Genomic DNA, 20627 nt, shown 5'->3' with positions numbered 1-20627 from the left:
GGCTTCAGTAGTTGTGGCTTGTGGGCTCTAGAGCGCAGGCTCAGTAGTTGTGGCGCACGGGCTTAGTTGCTCCGTGGCATGTGGGATCTTCCTGGACCAGGGCTCAAACCCATGTCCCCTGCATAGGCAGGCAGATTCTTAACCACTGCGCCACCAGGGAAGCCCTATCCAGAAATTCTAATCAAAGAAAATATTTTATTGTTTATTTGGAAGCAGCATGCTATGAAGATAGCATACTTTGTATTAGCTCACTTTTTAAAAAATTAAACATGAACAAAGGGAAAAAAATAATTGAAAACAGACTGTGGTTGATACAAGCTTCGTGAGAAAGGATCACAGTGGAGCTTAAAACCTTAGAGAAGTTGGTTATCCATGGTGGAAAAGAGGACCTCGGTGTCTGATGTCACCATTTCCCATCGCTTTTGCTTGTAAATGCAGATGGCAAACAATAAGAGACAACTGAGTTGTTGGATTGATGTTTAGGTCACAGCTTCCCTCGCAAGTAAAGGTCATTTCCTATAACCTAGATTTTAATGCTGCCCAAATGCAGTTTGCACCTCCAGGCCCCAAGCACTGTATTAGAACAGGGCAGCTACTCTGGGAATATACGCATGTACTTGAAGACCAGTTTCTATTAAAAGAGACCTCCCCCCAAGCCCCCCGCCATCCCCAGAATTGCCAGTGTGTCATGTGGATTTCTACAGAGCATTGAGAATCCTATCCAGGCCAAAGGACACTTGATATTCAGGGTTAGTGAATGTGGAACAGAATCTCAGAAGGTACTGAAAGTAACACTTATTCATTTGACATATAATATGTTCGTTGCCACCTGACCCTTTGATTTGTAAAAATATGAATTTCCCAAGCTGGATCCCACAATTCCTGTCCTAAACTGCAGGAAGTTTCCGCCCACCCGTACCATTCACCTCTTGACCCCCAGCTGCTTACGGCTTTCTTGCTATAAGGATGGTATTTACTGTCTTGCTCTAACAGGCTGTTGGTAATTTTAAATTTCTCTGGCTTTTAGCTTGTGATGTTATCATCCCGTTCTGTGTCTGTTTTCTTTTAGATTTTAGAGTGCTGACATCCCAAGAGGACTTCATGGACCGTTGTATTCCCCTCTTTGCTCCTCCTTTGGCAAAATACAGAAAATAATATTCAAGGGCAGTCCCTGGGAACTTTGGGAAAGAAATAACCACAAACCTCGTAGGCAATTGAGATCTTTGGTTTCTGGTGAGTCTTAAGGTATGATATATGGCATCATAATCAACATTAAGTTCAATAACCTTTTTTATTGCCTAAAAATGACATGTCAAATCAAGTTGGCTCTGACCGTGATAAAAACCCAAATATCTTACTAAAATAAATACTAACCAGCAGTGTGGGGATTGGGTAAGGCAAGTGAGGCACTTGCCTTGGGCACAAAATTTAAGAGGGCATTAAAAAAAAAACACCTCAGTAATCGAGATAAATGATATTTTAATGCAATATTTTTAAAAGAGAAAATTAATGCAAAAATTACACGATGAAAAAATATCAAAATTCTAAATACAGGATCAGTAACAGTGCCTTGCCAAGCCATATGGGAGCCTTAGACAAAAGGAAAAATCAGTAATACTTACTCTGTCTTTATGTAGAATTTCGATTCTTTATCACAGTTATTTCGCATTAATTTTCATTTATTTAAATATTACACTAGAATATTATTTATCTTGATTACTGAGCTTTTTGATTCCTCCCCCTTAAATTTTGCACCCAAGATGAATGCCCCATTTAAGATAAGTTTTTCCATTTAACCTCACCCTAGTCTAGGCCCTGCTAACTAGAACAGCAATGGCTAGGGTAATAAAATGGTATATTCCCTCCTCTAAAGATGTTAATTCAGGGAAATAAAATATGTTTGGTTATATTTAAGTCTAGTTACTTACACTGGACAACCAACACCCATAATCTGGCCCTGTTTTGGCTATAGTCTCACTTAGAAGGTATTTCCCAAATCCAAAAAATGGAAAGGTTGTCTTTTTGTTAATTCTTTTGGAAGGCAGCACATTAGCAAAATCCATTACATTAAAAAAAAACGTGCTAGGAAAAGCTCAACCAGTTCAATTCATCAAAAGTTTCTCCTTCCATGGAAGTTTCCTCTGGGTCTTTCTCTGTTGGTCTTGGCAGGAGAGGGCCTGTGGGGTTTTCTCCGGTATTCCACCCTTGTCCATCCCCCTTCGCTGACTTTGCTTTCGTCTTCATTGGCTCGTGAGTCGGTGTCTGTGCGCAAAGGCATCCCTGGGATGGTCCTGGGTTGATGGGAGGCATTTGGGCTTCTCTTAAAGTCAGGTGACTGATGAGTATTGAGTGCTGACTGAGAAACCCTGCAGAATTTGCCAGAGTATCTTTCTCTTGAAGGAGTAGAATGCTGACTTTTTCCACTGAATCTTCCTCTGAGAGAAGAATTGAGCGATAGGCTAGCATGATTGTATTTGTTCCTGCTTCTATCTGAGTATCGACCCCTCTCTAAAGAGCTGTCAGTATTAAGACTGGAAAAGTCACTATCCCTGGAGTTGAGATGCAGAGAAAAGAAGTCTTTGGTCAGTCCATACTGAGTAGGAGAGGAGCTTCTGGACTGGTTTATAGGTGTTATCTGTTGGTACTTAATGGGCACCTGGGTCCGTCTCACAGCAGCCGCATAGGAGTCCTGGTCATTGAGATAGGGGAAGAATTGTGATCCCAGGATGCGGTTGCTCTGGGAGCGCTGTAAGGAGGTGTTGGATGCAATCTGCCGCATCCTCAGAGTATCCAGCCACTGGCAATCAGCACCTGTGGAAGAAATGGAAATGAACATCCTTGAAGCTACAGTAAATCTGCATGCCTAATTCACAAGGCTGTCTCAGGATACTTCAAGCCTATTTGGGAAGCTCAAAGTTTTACCGTTCATAGACATTCTAGGCTAGTTATAAGGACATTTCCTTTATTATTATAAATACTTAAAAAAAATAAGGACATTTATACTTACTGAATTTATGCTACATGCTTGGCACTGTTCCAAAGGCTTTTTGTATAGTATCTCATTTAACCCTTCAAAAATCTTCTCAGGTCAATACTAATAATATCATTCTAGAATTGAGGAGACCAAAGCTTGAGAGGTGAAGTCACTGGACCCACGGTCACTCAGTTAATAATCTCAGGTCCTTCTGCATCTAAATCCCATCTTGTTCCCACTTAGCCATGTTGTCATTTCTAGAAATTGCTGTTTCAGTGTCTTTGGATGGCAGAGGTATGTTTAGTAAACAAAAGGCTTTTTGCCAACCAGCACTTTTAAATCCTCAAGAACCCTAAATGCAGATAAAATAAATTGGGTTCTAATAGTTGAAACAGCTAAACATTGTTTAGGAGAAAGACTGTTCATATCTCCAGAGGAGAGATTCCTGAGGTTCAGGGATAAGAAATGTTTTCTGCATGAAAAATGAAGCTTCATGGCAAACAGGAAGAAGTTATGGTAAAAGAAAATGGTTAATTAACAAGAGCCATTTAGTAAGCTATATTTCAGTGAATGAGCAACTTCCTCACACTTAAGATCTCTGTCTTCCCAAGGGCCTGAGTTGCCCTCATTCGTGAGTTCCCTGGTGTCCTCACTGAGCTACTCTGGCCGTGCTTGTGCCGATGGAGCTTCTGGAGAGGAACAGAGCATGCTCACCTCCCTCTGCCAGCAAGCAGCCTCCCTCACTGCTCTGCACAGGTGACTCACGCCTCTCAGGTGAGGGACGCATCCAGATACAGGCGACCTCCTGTGTTCAGACACTCCTCACAGGCTTCATTCAACCACCACACGCCTTCTTCCCTTCATTTGGACTTCTCTGAAATCCTAGCTTCCAACAAAGCCCTGATTTTGTTCAGTGTCCAGCCCCCTCCATGGAGCCATGTGCATGGGGGAAGCTGACCACATCTGGCTCTAAGGCAGACTTTGATTAGTCCAAGCCAGACATAGCGATGCCATGGTCGGGAATGCACAAGGTGCTCAGCTCTGGCCATAGCAACCTGAAAGGTAGTCTGCAGGGGGTTTCTAAGCAAGTCTTTCTTACTCCAAAACATGAGAACAGGGAAGGGATTGACCTCTCATTTCCTGTGGGCCTTATCATATATTTTTTTTTTTACATTTTTATTGGAGTATAATTGCTTTACAATGGTGTGCTAGTTTCTGCTTTATAACAAAGTGAATCAGTTATACATATACACATATATCTCTTCCCTCTTGCGTCTCCCTCCCTCCCACCCTCCCTATCCCACCCCTCTAGCTGGTCACAAAGCACCGAGCTGATCTCCCTGTGCTATGTGGCTGCTTCCCACTAGCTATCTATTTTACGTTTGGTAGTGTATATATGTCCATGCCTCTCTCTCACTTTGTCCCAGCTTACCCTTCCCCCTCCCCATGTCCTCAAGTCCATTCTCTAGTAGGTCTGTGTCTTTATTCCCATCTAGCCCCTAGGTTCTTCATGACTTTTGTTTTTTTTTAGATTCCATATATATGTGTTAGCACACAGTATTTTTTTTCTCTTTCTGACTTACTTCACTCTGTATGAAAGACTCTAGGTCCATCCACCTCACTACAAATAACTCAATTTCATTTCTTTTTATGGCTGAATAATATTCCATTGTATATATGTGGCACATCTTCTTTATCCATTCATCTGTTTATGGACACTTAGGTTGCTTTCATGTCCTGGCTATTGTAAATAGAGCTGCAATGAACATTGTGGTACATGACTCTTTTTGAATTATGGTTTTCTCAGGGTATATGCCCAGTAGTGGGATTGCTGGGCCATATGGTAGTTCTATTTGTAGTTTTTTAAGGAACCTCCATACTGTTCTCCATAGTGGCTGTACCAATTCACATTCCCACCAGCAGTGCAAGGGGGTTCCCTTTTCTCCACACCCTCTCCAGCATTTATTGTTTCTAGATTTTTTGATGATGGCCATTCTGACTGGTGTGAGATGATGTCTCATTGTAGTTTTGATTTGCATTTCTCTAATGATTAATGATGTTGAGCATTCTTTCATGTGTTTGTTGGCAGTCTGTATATCTTCTTTGGAGAACTGTCTATTTAGGTCTTCTGCCCATTTTTGGTTGGGTTGTTTGTTTTTCTGTTATTGAGCTGCATGCGCTGCTTGTAAATTTCGGAGATTAATCCTTTGTCAGTTGCTTCATTGGCAAATATTTTCTCCCATTCTGAGGGTTGTCTTTTGGTCTTGTTTATGGTTTCCTTTGCTGTGCAAAAGCTTTGAAGTTTCATTAGGTCCCATTTGTTTATTTTTGTTTTTATTTCCGTTTCTCTAAGAGGTGGGTCAAAAAGGATCTTGCTGTGATTTATGTCATAGAGTGTTCTGCCTATGTTTTCCTCTAAGAGTTTGATAGTTTCTGGCCTTACATTTAGGTCTTTAATCCATTTTGAGCTTATTTTTGTGTATGGTCTTAGGGAGTGATCTAATCTCATACTTTTACATGTACCTGTCAAGTTTTCCCAGCACCACTTACTGAAGAGGCTGTCCTTTCTCCACTGTACATTCCTGCCTCCTTTATCAAAGATAAGGTGACCATATGTGCATGGTTTTATCTCTGGGCTTTCTATCCTGTTGCATTGATCTATCTTTCTGTTTTTGTGCCAGTACCATACTGTCTTGATTACTGTCTTGATTACTGTAGCTTTGTAGTATAGTCTGAAGTCAGGGAGCCTGATTCCTCCAGCTCCGTTTTTCGTTCTCAAGATTGCTTTGGCTATTAGGGGTCTTTTGTGTTTGCATACAAATTGTGAAATTTTTTTGTTCTAGTTCTGTGGAAAATGCCAGTGGTAGTTTGATAGGGATTGCATTGAATCTGTAGATTGCTTTGGGTAGTAGAGTCATTTTCACAATGTTGATTCTTCCAATCCAAGAACATGGTATATCTCTCCATCTATTTGTATCATCTTTAATTTCTTTCATCAGTGTCTTATAATTTTCTGCATACAGGTCTTTTGCCTCCTTAGGTAGGTTTATTCCTAGATATTTCATTCTTTTTGTTGCAATGGTAAATGGGATTGTTTTCTTGATTTCACTTTCAGATTTTTCACCATTAGTGTATAGGAATGCCAGAGATTTCTGTGCATTAATTTTGTATCCTGCTACTTTACCAAATTCATTGATTAGCTCTAGTAGTTTTCTGGTAGCATCTTTAGGATTCTCTATGTATAGTATCATGTCATCTGCAAACAGTGACAGCTTTACTTCTTCTTTTCCGATTTGGCTTCCTTTTATTTCCTTTTCTTCTCTGATTGCTGTGGCTAAAACTTCCAAAACTATGTTGAATAAGAGTGGTGAGAGTGGGCAACCTTGTCTTGTTCCTGATCTTAGTGGAAATGCTTTCAGTTTTTCACCATTGAGGACGACGTTGGCTGTGGGTTTGTCATATATGGCCTTTCTTATGTTGAGGAAAGTTCCCTCTATGCCTACTTTCTGCAGGGTTTTTATCAGAAATGGGTGTTGAATTTTGTCCTTTCTCTGCATCTATTGAGATGATCATATGGTTTTTCTCCTTCAATTTGTTAATATGGTGTATCACGTTGATTGATTTGCGTATATTGAAGAATCGTTGCATTCCTGGAATAAACCCCACTTGATCATGGTGTATGATCCTTTTTTTTTTTTTTTTTTTTTATTTATTTACTTTTGGATCTGTTGGGTCTTTGTTGCTGTGCGGGGGCTTTCTCTAGTTGTGACGAGTGGGGGCTACTCTTCATTGCGGTGTGCAGGCTTCTCATTGCAGTGGCTTCTCTTGTTGCAGAGCATGGGCTCTAGGCACGTGGGTTTCAGTAGTTGCAGCACACAGGCTCAGTAGTTGTGACGCATGGGCTTAGCTGCTCTGCAGCATGTGGGATCTTCCCAGACCAGCGCTCGAACCCGTGTCCCCTGCATTGGCGGGTGGATTCTTAACCACTGCGCCACCAGAGAAGTCCCTGTATGATCCTTTCAATGTGCTGTTGGATTCTGTTTGCTAGTATTTTGTTGAGGATTTTTGCATCTTTGTTCATCAGTGACATTGGCCTGTAGTTTTCTTTCCTTGTGACATCTTTGTCTGGTTTTGGTATCAGGGTGATGGTGGCCTCGTAGAATGAGTTTGGGAGTGTTCCTCCCTCTGCTATATTTTGGAAGAGTTTGAGAAGGATAGGTGTTAGCTCTTCTCTAAATGTTTGATAGAATTCGCCTGTGAAACCATCTGGTCCTGGGCTTTTGTTTGTTGGAAGATTTTTTTTTTTTTTTTTTTTGCGGTACGCGGGCCTCTCACTGTTGTGGCCTCTCCTGTTGTGGAGCACAGGCTCCGGACACGCAGGCTCAGCGGCCATGACTCACGGGCCCAGCCACTCTGTGGCATCTTCCTGGACCAGGGTGCGAACCCGCGTCCCCTGCATCGGCAGGCGGACTCTCAACCACTGCGCCACCAGAGAAGCCCTGTTGGAAGAATTTTAATCACAGTTTCAATTTCAGTGCTTCTGATTGTTCTGTTCATATTTTCTATTTCTTCCTGATTCAGTCTTCCACGTTGTGCTTTTCTAAGAATTTGTCCATTTCTTCCTGTTGTCCATTTTATTGGCATAGAGTTGCTTGTAGTAATCTCTCATGATCTTTTGTATTTCTGCAGTGTCAGTTGTTACTTCTTCTTTTTCATTTCTAATTCTATTGAGTTGAGTCTTCTCCCTTTTTTTCTTGATGATTCTGGCTAATGGTTTATCAATTTTGTTTATCTTCTCAAAGAACCAGCTTTTAGTTTTATTGATCTTTGCTATCGTTTTCTTCATTTCTTTTTCATTTATTTCTGATCTGATCTTTATGATTTCTTTCCTTCTGCTAACTTTGGAGTTTTTTCGTTCTTCTTTCTCTAAGTGCTTTAGGTGCAAGGTTAAGGTGTTTATTCAAGATGTTTACTGTTTCTTAAGGTAAGATTGTATTGCTATAAACTGCCCTTTTAGAACTGCTTTTGCTGCATCCCATAGGTTTTGGGTCGTCCTGTTTCCATTGTCATTTGTTTCTAGGTACATTTTTATTTCCCCTTTGATTTCTTCAGTGATCACTTCGTTATTAAGTAGTGTATTGTTTAGCCTCCATGTGTTTGTATTTTTTACAGATCTTTTCCTGTAATTGATATCTAGTCTCATAGCATTGTGGTTAGAAAAGATACATGATACAATTTCAATTTTCTTAAATTTACCAAGGCTTGATTTGTGACCCAATATATGATCTATCCTGGAGAATGTTCCATGAGCACTTGAGAAAAATGTGTATTCTGTTGTTTTTGGATGGAATGGCCTATAAATATCAATTAAAAGTCCATCTTGTTTAATGTATCATTTAAAGGTTGTGTTTCCTTATTTATTTTCATTTTGGATGATCTGTCCATTGGTGAAAGTGGGGTGTTAAAGTCCCCTACTATGAATGTGTTACTGTCGATTTCCCCTTTTATGGCTGTTAGTATTTGTCTTATGTATTGAGGTGCTCCTATGTTGGGTGCATAAATATTTACAATTGTTATATCTTCTCCTTGGATCGATCCCTTGATCATTATGTAGTGGCCTTCTTTGTCTCTTCTAGTAGTCTTTATTTTAAAGTCTATTTTGTCTGTTACGAGAATTGCTACTCCAGCTTTCTTTTGGTTTCCATTTGCATGGAATATCTTTTTCCATCTTCTCACTTTCAGTCTGTATGTGTCTCTAGGTCTGAAGTGGGTTTCTTTTAGACAGCATATATATGGGTCTTGTATTTGTATGCATTCAGCCTTATCATATCTTTATGTGATGACTGTGAACACGAGAGGAGCTAGGCTGAGGGCAAGGCAACATACTGAGGATGGCAGAGTGGAATGAAGGAAAGGTTCATTTCTCATCCTTAACATGGTTGAGCAGCTTATCTTACTGCACCTGGAGCCCGGCCTACCTCTGGACTTCTTGTTATGGAAGACAATAAATTTTATTATAGTTAAAACCTGTGTTGTTGGGTTTAGAGTACTGCCCAGGATCCTGGGCCCCGTGGCTAGTGGGCATTTAAAAACACCTAGTCTGGGACTTCCCTGGTGGTGCAGTGGTTAAGAATCCGCCTGCCAGTGCAGGGGACACGGGTTCGAGCCCTAGTCCAGGAAGATCCCACATGCTGCGGAGCAACTAAGGCCGTGCACCACAACTACTGAGCCTGCGCTCTAGAGCCCATGAGCCACAACTACTGAGCCCACATGCCTAGAGCCTGTGCTCCGCAACAAAAGAAGCCACCGCAATGAGAAACCCGCACACCAAAATGAAGAGTAGCCCCCGCTCACTGCAACTAGAGAAAGCCGGAGCGTAGCAACGAAGACCCAATGTAGCCAAAAATAAATAAAATAAATTAATTTAAAAACAACAACAAAAGACACACCTGGTCTCCTTGGCAAGGAGTCCTTATAGTAGAGGACACAGAAGCTAGGCTCTCATAACTCAGGGACACTAGCCATCAGGGTACTTTGTTTCCATGCCACCAAAGAACCTTCTGTTATGGCTTCTCAGGTATATTTTCTTATTGGGAAGAAGAGGCACTGATAAGAAAACATGTGTTTCTGGTTCGTTGGGGAGGTATGTTTCTCACGGTGAAAAGTGATTTGCATGGGGTTTTATGCATCCATCTCCTGCATGTTTGTTAGTCTGACTCTGGGTTGTATTAGAGTTTCTGGACCTGCAAAGGTGAAGGTCAGAACTTCTTCCCTGAAGCTAGCAAATAATGACCAGTTCAACAGCAAGTCAGCCTGCCTTCCTCTGTTATTTCTAAATGGTTTCTTTATAGTGTCTGTAATTACTGTCACCACTACCCAGCATATGTATTTCATGTTTTCTCTTTCTCTATCCTCCCTTCTTTCCTTCCTTCCTTCCGTTTATTTTCCCCCTCACTCCCTTCCCCTATCATTCTTTTTTTTTTTCTCATTTTTTGGCCGCACTGCACAGCACGTGGGATCTTAATTCCCTGACCAGGGATCAAACCTACATCCCCTGTAGTGGAAGCTCAAAGCCTTAACCATTGGACCGCCAGGAAAGTCCCACCCCTATCATTCTTATGCTTTGATGGATCCATGGTGCTCCGGACTCAAGAGGTCGCCCCAGTGATAGCAGTGATTCTACAGGAAGGTTTGTTGGACATGGAAGATGATTCTTATCTTTATCTACAATTTTGGAAACTAAATATATATGTGTATAAATATACATACATATTTTTATTTACCAATATAAAATAATCACTAATTTTCATCTTTTATGGTAGTTATCCAAATATTATACTTTATTATAATATGTCCCTATTTCCAAGCCCATAAATACTACTTTCCGTATAATTTGTGTATAAAACCCAATATTCTAAAAAAGAAGAAGGAAGTATTATATTAGAAATCTATGTCAATTCACAGACTGACGCTTATCCCTGGTCTGAGGATTTGACATTTCCGCTTTGGAACATGTCTAGTGCACAGCTGACTTACTTGAGTCAGACCTGCTTCCAGGGTTGCCCTCTGAGTTGGGGAATAACGTCTGGATGGCAAGCTGGACAGCTTTCACTTCATCCTGAGGTTTCGTTCTACTCCACTGAATTGAATGGATGTGCTTAGTGCTTTTTGGAGCTCTAACATCGCTCTGTACAAAAAAAAAAAAAAAAAAAAAAAGGGAGAGAAACCCACAACCAAATATACTCACGTTTATAAAATAGGAAGAAAGGAAAACCAGGTTATCATATCCCTTCAGTGTAACTCCTTAGAACACTATCATAATGCATTAGGTAATATATTTGCACGGTTTGCCTGAATATGGTAATCTGATTAAAAGAAAGATTTTAACTACTTTAATCCTTAGTGGACTGTAGTAGTTAAAAAGGTGGTTGTCTTCTCTAAGAATTTGTTAGTTGGCAAGTCTCGACTTACCTCTTCGTTTAATAAGTAATGATAAACATAACAATGTCTTTTGTTTATAGTAGTTGAACTCAGATATTTTGTTGAATAAATAAAAATCTGACCACTATTTTGCCCAGGACTGCCTGTGATCATCCTGGGTAACTGGGTGAGTGTGGGTAGGTCAGTGGGACTAATTACCCCCATGGGAGGGTACAGGGTAACAAATGCAAAAGTGAGGCAGGATAGAGAATTAAGAATAAGGATTAGAAAAAGGAGAGGACGCCGGATGAAGACACACCATTTTCTTTGTCCTGTGCTCCCCTTCATCACCAGGTGTCACAAATCAGACTAGATTGAAGAGCCTCAGGATTTGATACAGTTATGAAAATACATTTTTTAAAAAATCCTGAAGTGACTGTTACAGACACAAGTAGCACATCATCATGGAGCCTGAGAAGGAGGAAGAAGGAGAGGAGGAAGAGGCAGGAGAGAGAGAAAGAGAAGGAAAAACTTGGTGAGGTGTATCTCCAGAACTAAGGCAGGTAGAGATGAAACTTGGCTGTTACGACTGTCCAGTTATTCAAAGAGGGCTTTTCCTTAGTAGTGGGGGGGGGGGGGGGGCGGCGGCTGGTCAACAGGCTCTAGAATAATCCAGATTCCAAGTTCCTCAAGACCAGTCAACTTCTTTTATTTAGGTTCTGTGCCCTGCAGGCAACGCTTTGACAATTAATGCTCTTTCTCAGGTGCCTCATCCCTGACAGGCAGTGTACCCTGGCTGATGAGGATAAATCATTGCCGTTGTCCTGATTAGCTTCCAGCATCGGGTCACCCTGGATAAGCGGACTGTCCAGGGTTTGGATTTCTCACGTTAAAAAGCCACACCCTGGCATCTCAGAAGACCATCCCAATGCAGCAGTGCACAAAGTCCCACTCCAGGCTGACTTCCCTCACCTCACTGCTAGGAAGGGAACAGATAGAACAGGAAGAGTGGAAACTGTATTCACAGTCAGAGGACCTGGGTGTGACTCCACCGACTCTCACTGACTACCCCAAACCTCGAGACCGCCTTTCATCTCTCTGAGCCCGTTTTCCCTAGCTGCCAGGTGAAGACAATGCTCCCTATTTTTGACTATTTGCACATGGTTAATGAGATAACACAGGTGTAAACTCCTCTTACAGTGCCTAGGTCATGGCAAATACTTATTAAATGTTTCTTGGGTGAATAAATGAGTGAATGAATGAGGGCATGTCCTATTAAGGGTAGCTGCATACTAATATCTCCATGGCTGCCAAGACTCTGCTGTAACTGTTTCCCTCCACCCCGTTCCCCCAGGGTTTCTCTACCTCGTGAAGCAGATTTTCCCACCACCATGAAGACCTTGCTGATTTTTAAAACATAATTAGATCATTTAAAGCAGCAGACTACTTAAAACACCCACTGGCTTCCCACGGTGCTTACAGTAAATCCAAGCTCTTCACTGCGGCTCTGGAGGCTCTAGGCTCGGCCCCGCCCACCTCTCTAGCCTTGTCACGCCCTCTGTGCTTCAGGAACTTGCACTTGCCCTTCCTCTGCTGTTCCTTGTTGCCTCCCCCTCGGAGAAGGAGCCTTCCCTCACCATCCAATCTAACGCCCCGTGTCTCACTATTTTCTGGTTCTCACTTATCACTCTGAGATTACTTATTTATCATCTATCTCCCCCCACTGGAGTACATATAAGCCTCGAGAGAGTAGAGATTTAGTCTATCCTAATCACGGAACGTTACTCGTTGGTAGGTATTTGCTCAATATATGAAGTTTAATTTTAATAGCACATTTTTCTAAAGTATACGTTTTTCTATTTTTCCATATATAAAATATGTGGAGTCTGGTTTTGATAGTAGACCCCCCTTATGGTAGTAGAAGTTGCACTCTGTGAAGAATTGCTGATCTACCTTCACCCCTAGACTCTAAGCACCAAGAAGGCAGAGCTCTGTTTTGGTCACTGTTCCGTATCCCCAGTACCTCACACATGCATACGTGGTATGCGGAAGGTGCTCAATCATTAACTGATGAATGAATGAATGACTACCTCAATCTCTAGGCAAGTGTATCCCATTCTCAATCCTTCCCAACACTTCGTTAGAATAATTGTATTGATCTTCCCATACTCGTGTTGGTTAAGTAGTTTCTCTTCCAATAAGTTTTAAGAACTCTGAGGGAGCAAATAAATCCCTACGGAGAAACTGATGGTGAAGCCAACAGGTGCCCACCCCCTGCCAAGCTTACCTCATATGTGACTGTGCATTCTACAGTCTGATTTTCCATTATTCCTATAATCCACTTCTCCATTACAAACGGGGGCTGAAAAAAACAAAAGTTAGGATGGGTGTAGTGCCATCGTACAGCCTGCCCTGCCACAGGCGCAGGTTTCTTGGAGGCCAGCTGTGCCGTACACAGCTGGCAAACAGGGCGTGATTCAGGTTATCATGAAAGCCATGATGTCAGATTATTAGGAAACTCATGTTGGTTCACATGTGATTACTTACAACGTGCTAATGTCTAATGTTTGGGGGTTTGGTTTCATAACATATCCTTTCCTATGTTTGTGAACAGCTAATCTTGTCTCCCACAATCTTCTCTTTTCCGATACATCACTCAATCCAATCATTAGGTCATTAACTCAAGCTAATGTCTGGAAGCCTCAGCGGAAAGTTTCCTCACCATTAAGAGAAAGCCTTAACAACCTTAGCAGACCCTAAAGTGACTTTTTTGGGTGCAAGCAGTGGCTGGTTTAGCGGCTTCATAACCACCCTGCTATCAGGCTACCCGGCAATGCTACAGGTACAAATGAAACTGGGAAGACATTTCTCCACTATATTAAAATAAATGAGTAATAAAGAAGCCTATGCCTTGGATCCTATTTTAAGTTTGATGAAAATGGTCTTTATTAGAAGTGAATCTCCACTCTCTTCCCACCCCCCCAACCCATCATTCCAGGTTTAAGGCTGCAAATGACTGGCCATGAGATAGGCACAAAGCAAATGTGGTAGAGATTTAACTGGGCTTTTTTTTTTTATCAAGAGAAAAACAAAGAGATTTTTATTAACATGTATACCTCATGTATACACAGGAGATACCCAGGGAAAAATGAGTAACTCAAAGAATTCAGGATTAAATGCCATCTTTATAGAGAAAGGGGAAGAGGGGGATGTAGGCCTCTCGGAGGAGAGTAAATGATTTTTAGGAAAGATGAATGGGCCCTCAGAGGGACAGACGGAAGGTTTGTGACAAAGTTTGTCTGGGTATGGAGTCAACTTCTAGTCTCTCCTGTGACAAGAATCAATCTCCTCTGGTTTTTTTTTTTTCTTCCTTAATGAGGATTTTTATTATTTCTGTTGATGTTAAAAAGTTCGACAGATTTTGAACGGCCCGCCCCAATCCTGTTTTTCCCATAAGCCCCGTTAACGTTGCTGCATGATTTTGCAGAAGATACGGTTCCTCTAGAATGTCTATATGGCCTTAGAGCAGAAGCACCTGTATTGTTTTATAACTCCACCCCGTTCTTTTTGTTCTGAGTGACTTCCTTCCGTTATCAGGCAATGACTTGCTTCTCAGTGACGCTGAAGCCACTAACAACTGGCGGCAACCACAGATGGCACAGGTGGGGAGGAAAGAGAAAGTGTGTGTCCAGTCTCCAAGATACCAAAACACAGTCTGTCCCAACAGAATAAGGGAAAGGTGAAAGCAGATCACAACCTTTGTGATAAATAACATAACTTCCAGTTACTCAGGGCAATCCAACAAGGAATATGCGTATGTTTCTAAATTAAAAGGACTTGGGTGGTTAGCAGCCTCATGTCTGGGAAGCAAACACATTCGCAAGTCTAATGCTGTGGCTTTGAAGACTCTTTGCACTTCCCCACTTGTGTTTGTACCATGGCTCTTTGCTGCCAGCCCCATTTTCCTCACTGAAACCAAATACACAGTCAAGAGTGTACTAGAGTTAATGGCTATGTGACGTTTAGGGTGACTGTCCTATTGACATCATGGTTATTCACCTGAGTTGCTGAACTTCTACAATTGAAGTCTTATATGTATTTTTTCAGTATTATTGACAGATTTGAATTTTTCCATGTTGAAGAGAAGCTAAGCATTTCTCTAAGACTGTCTTCAGTGTTTTAATGGGCGTGCTTGTACCATTGACCCCAAAGTAGTAGTAAGATGCTCTCTGGCCACTCCGGGAATTCACAGGTGTGAACCCAAGGAAGCCACGAAGACTTCAACATGTGCCTCATGAATAATCTCATCTCAGTTCTTCAAGAAATTCACCACCACCAAGAAAGCCTTTCTCCTGACAAGTTTTTAAAAGTTGAAAATGACCCCAAATTCGAGGTAAACACTTACATCATTAGCATTTTATTTCCTTTAATAAATGATGGAATACACATAAAGAAATGTAGAAGAAAGTTAAAAAAAATTAAACAACACTTTTTTGTAGTACTTTTTAGTTCCCACGGCGTAAGTGGAATTTTAACAAAAAACTATTATGATCTCAATCTGCTAAATACAATGTACCTTTCAACAGCCAGCTTGAGGCTGAGCTGGTATGAGCATCACAGGCACAAAAGCACGCTGCTGCGGTATTTTAGTGTCTTTGTTTGATATCTGTGAATTCAAAAAAGCTTTTAAGCCGTAAATAGAACTCTACCTTTGTCATCTTTAAAATCTCTGCATCAGGTAGGTTAGTGTTGAATGTCACATCTTTGATGTAGGTTATTGCAATTTCATCCCCATCCATTTCCATATACATTTTCCACTTACAATCCTGGAATTAAAAGAAAAATTATAGAATTTGAGAAAGTAAAACCATTTTTTTTTTGTCTCAATGTTTTATAACACATGACGTATTCTAAATGAAGTATTACTGGAGTGTTTTTTTTTTCTTTATCAATAAAAGGACATGAAATTAGATCTCTTTCTATATCTAAATAACCCCCAGGTGGGGCAGTCTTGAGACACCATTTATCAATCTAAATGTTCTATTATAGGAGTTGCAAACTCCACATCCTAAATGAGCAAGGTAGATAAAAATGAATAAAGCCAGGCAGTTTCATTACAGAGCCTTAAACTGTAATATTTCAAAATGGACCCACTTAATTTACATATTAAACATTGTAGGGATATTTTTCCATTGACCCAAAGAAATGTGGTCTTCCCACTTTTTTTGAAATATAAGTCCCTCTGGATCTACCTTTCACTTTTCCAGTGTTGGTAATGACATGGGTTCAAGAAATAGCTCCCTTTCTTCTTTTTTTTTTTTTTTTTGCGGTACGCGGGCCTCTCACTGCCGTGGCCTCTCCCGCTGCGGAGCACAGGCTCCGGACGCGCATGCTCAGCAGCCATGGCTCACGGGCCCAGCCGCTCCACGGCATGTGGGATCCTCCCAGACCGGGGCATGAACCCGTGTCCCCTGCATCGGCAGGCGGACTCTCAACCACTGCGCCACCAGGGAAGCCCCCCCTTTCTTCTTTTTTTTTTTTTTTTTTTTTCCCCCCTTTCTTCTTAACAGGAAATGTGAGGATGTACACGGCAATGCATAACTGGCCCAAGCGTTGGGGTGGGGGTGGGGGGTCAGGGGAAGGGTTAAGGGACTCTTGGGATCTAAAGGGCAACTGCCCTAAAGGGACAGCCACCGCTCAGCTTCTGTTGATTGCTCCCATGTGGGAATATGAGTCTAGCCTTGCTAGGTCCTTTAATGATTTATGAAAAGTTGGATTCTTGTATGAAGCCTCTTGATTTTTTAAATGATGGTATGTTAATTAAATTTTCAGTAAAACCACGATGTAATGAAAGAGTGCTCTACACCATTAGTCACCAGGGAAATGTAAATGAGAACCACAATGAGATACCACTATATACATACCAGCTGGCTAAGACTGATAACATCGAATGTTGGCTGTGATTTGGAGCTACTGGGTTGTTGGTTGGAGTGTAAACGGTAAAATCACTTTGGGAAAAGTTTTGGCAATTTATTATAAAACTAAACATATATGTACTCTATGACACAGAAATTCTACTCCTAAGTATTTACCCAAGTAAAATGAAAACAGACTTGTACAGTATTCTCTGAGCAGCTTTGTCATAATAGCCAAAAAACTGGAAACAGGCCAAGTGTTGACCAACACTTTCATAGAATGGAATATACTCAGCAATACAAAGGAACTAATTATTGATGCATGCAACAACATGGATAAATCGCAAAAGCATTATAGCAAGTGAAATTTTGTATAAAAAGAACAAACTAAGGCTTCCGTTTACATGAATTTCTAGAACAGACAAAACCAATCTACAGTGGAAAATATTCAGAAAAGTGGTTGCTTCTGCAGATGGGGACTGACTGGGAAGGGGCATGAGGGGACTTTCTGGAAATGCTAATGCTCTATAGATAGTGGTTTGGGTTATACAGGTATATGCATTTGTTAAAACACAGCAAATGTATACTTCAGATATGTGCATTTCTTACTGAACTCTAGTATATTGAAGTATTTAGGAGGAAGTGTACTCGTATCTGCAAATTACTTTGAAATGCATCCAAAAATAAAGATTGATAGATGGTTAAGAAGATAGAGGGAGGGACAGATCTGTAATAAAGTAAGTAGATCCTGATGCTTGAATCTAGGAGTTGCGTATACAAGAATTCCTATAAAATTTTTTCAACTTTGCTGAAAAATTTATATGAAAAATTTAATAATAAAAATGTTGGGGTATAAACACTGTGTATGTAATTAAAAGGAAAAAGAGACCCATGTCTGTGCACCAAATTTGACCCCTGGACCATAAATTCATCTTCTTTCTTATATTATTTGAAGAATGAAGGATTCTGAGAGATTAAGGATAAAGCACTGACCACCTTCCATGCTGAAACCAGAACAGGCTCTCACACAAGCAGACCTGGAATGTTCCCTGAGCAAGCTCGGACACAATTATTATGGAAAAACGCTAACAAAGGGGCTGCTGAAAACCTGTTGGCTTCAATAGGAAGCTGGGGGCGCCCCATGTTTTAGGAAAGCTTCTGGACGAATTGCAGAACCAAGAAGGGCCCAGGCCTGAAGGGAGGGCCCCTCTTTGCCCAGCCACGTTCACAAGATGGACAGCCAATTAGTGAAGGAAAAGGTCTATTCAATAACGTGAAAAACTAGCTCTTGGCTAACACAAGTCAAATTAGTCGCTCAGAATTGACAAATCTCTCTATTTCTTTGTTTTGGAGCCACTGCTACCCTGGCAACGTGAGCCCTGAGATAACTGGGCAGGATAATCACTCTTTGGAGTCATGACTGCTCTTCTCTGAAACAGCAAGAGCCTCCTCAAGGCGGTAGCTGGAATAAAAAGCCTTAGAAAAGACAAGTTTACTTAGTTCTGTTCCTTGTGCCTGGCAAGTTTTGGAATGAAGTTAGTCAAAAGCACAGTTAAAAGACCTTGAATTGTGGTGCGAATGCCCAATCCCCTCTGCTTCACCTCCGTGACCTCAGGCCCCAATCAGACCCTGCCGAGGACAGGCTCAGGGGAGCTCTGCGTGGAGAAGGGTCTGACTGGAGGGAACCCAGGCTGTGGAGTGCTTACTACGCTTTCGGCATCTTGCTGGGTACTTACACTGTGCTCTTTTATTTGATATCCATAATGACCCTGCAAGTTAGCTTTATTTTCCCACCAGGCAAGTGAGAAAAATGAGGCTTAGACAGATTAAGGAATTTTTCTAGGTTTTCCTAGCCAAGAAGTGGTAGAGGTGGGATTAGAAAAGCACAAGGCTGGGGACTTCCCTGGTGGGTCCAGTGGTTAAGAATCCGCCTTCCAATGCAGCGGACACGGGTTCGATCCCTGGTTGGGGAACTAAGATCCCACATGCCATGGGCAACTAAGCCCGCGTACCACAATTAGAGAGAAGACCCAACACAGCCAAAAATAAAATTAAAAAAAAAAAGGTACAAGGCTGCTTGGCTCCAAAGTTGGAGGAGATACTAATAGGGAAGGGCAACTGGGAGGGTGGCAGGACAGACTCATTGGATGGTTGACAGAGCTCCAGAATGGGACCAGCTATTAAAGGAGCAGGAGCAGAGAAGACTTCGCTGATACAACCAAAAAAGCAAGCGGTCACAGGTCCTCCCCTAAGCCCCAACTTCTTTGTTTCCTCAAAATCCAATGTGGAGAAACAGGATCTAGATATAGGGTTACAGTCCTTTTATTTTTTTAATTCTTTTCCTCTTAGCTGAAAGAAAGCCTTTTACCTGAACCATAAAAGAAGCTATCTTCTACAGAAGCCATAAAGCTATAATCAGAGAAGTGATAAGAGGGGCATTATTCATTCATTAAAAAGTAGGCATTGATTGTTACACAGATGGGAGAGAAAGAAAGGAAATATGCAGTGTTCACCCAAATTATTAATTTAATATGTCAAGGCCCTGATGTAACTCCTGGGTATTTTCAGGGTATGTATGATTCTATTGTTGTCTAGTTAAGAAAAGTAATCTACAAATAAAGTAATGGAATTCTTTAAATTCTGCTCAATTTTAAATTACCCTAAGGTATTCCTGGCATTTCTGTTACTCGGTGAGCCAAAGGTGTCCGAAAGCATTCTCCACAACTCCCAGGACTTAAACAACTTATTGAATTCCACAGGACCCCACTGCAGACGGGATGCCGCAGTGTACGGAGCTCTTAACCAACGGATCATTGGAAAGGTTTTCATATGAATAAGATGAATTAACTCATCAATAATATCACTGAAAATAACAACTGTGCATACTTATGAGCCTAATATAGAATTTTACAAGCACAATTGCTAGCTTTTCAGTTTCTTGGTAGTGATACGGACCAGATAGCGGGAATAGACTCTGATTTCAAAACCATTCACTTTTACCAGGGTGACCTATTGATTTTGGCTTGATGTGAATGACAGAAATGTGGGTATTGATTTCTGAATGGGAAACATTCAAGAGTTACTTTGAACGTCTGCGAACAACTCTTGATCTTGACAGGCAGAAATCAAAAGCAGACAGCTCTGTATTCTGAGAGAGCCCTGAAGGACTCCTTTTCCAAAACGATTTCACCCCTGGCAGTCTGCAGTGGTTCTGTTATTCACTCATTTGGTTTAAGGTGCTGAGAATTCCTATTCAAATGGAAACAATATAGGAAAGGATCATCACTGAGCCATTACTGGGGGAGCAAGACAGGGAGGAGGCGAAAGATCACAAGTTTAAAGGGCAACCACCTGAGCTGGAATCCCAGTCTTGCCACTTTCCCCACAACCTCAGGCAAGTTCTATAACCTGTCTGAATCTTAGTGTTCTTTAATGACGAGTGGGCGGTTGTATTTAGACTCAATGAGATAATGTGAATAAAGGACCCAGCACTGTGCCGGAGCCAGATTTGGAGCCCCCAAAGAAGTGATTACTGTTGTTACCAATACAGGTCCCCAACAGAGCTCCAATCTGTTATGACATCAGCCAGCCCGTCATCTAGCAGCCATCTAAGAGAATGGGCGAGAAGGTTAAGTGAGGCAGGAAGGTTCAAAGAGTGTCTAGAATAGGGACCTGGCCAGAGTGGACAGGCTGGATCAAAGCATCTTCCTTGGGCAGGAGTTTGGGCATCCAGAGGGCACTGACACTGGTGCCGGGGACTGATCAGTGTTGGAAAAAAGAAGGTGCAGCCAGGTGGCGACACAGCAAAGACTGCCTTT

General features: G+C 41.5%; 1 protein-coding gene across 1 annotated transcript in view; it reads right to left on the bottom strand.

Annotated features, from left to right (window-relative positions):
• Nucleotides 1-1915: 1915 nt before the first annotated feature.
• MAP3K20 (mitogen-activated protein kinase kinase kinase 20) overlaps nt 1916-20627 on the bottom strand; it is a 158929-nt gene continuing 140217 nt past the window's right edge. Inside the window, exons 17-20 of the mRNA XM_065880322.1 lie at nt 15604-15720; nt 13182-13256; nt 10511-10661; nt 1916-2811 (exon numbers count right to left, since the gene is read on the bottom strand). Of these exons, the coding sequence (XP_065736394.1) occupies nt 2111-2811; nt 10511-10661; nt 13182-13256; nt 15604-15720 (1044 nt within the window). The 3' untranslated portion in view covers nt 1916-2110. The remainder of the gene's footprint in view (nt 2812-10510; nt 10662-13181; nt 13257-15603; nt 15721-20627) is intronic.

The sequence above is a fragment of the Phocoena phocoena genome, chromosome 7, assembly GCF_963924675.1.
Source record: "Phocoena phocoena chromosome 7, mPhoPho1.1, whole genome shotgun sequence".
Taxonomy (NCBI): Eukaryota; Metazoa; Chordata; class Mammalia; order Artiodactyla; family Phocoenidae; genus Phocoena; species Phocoena phocoena.
This window is presented reverse-complemented; position numbering and strand designations above follow the sequence as displayed.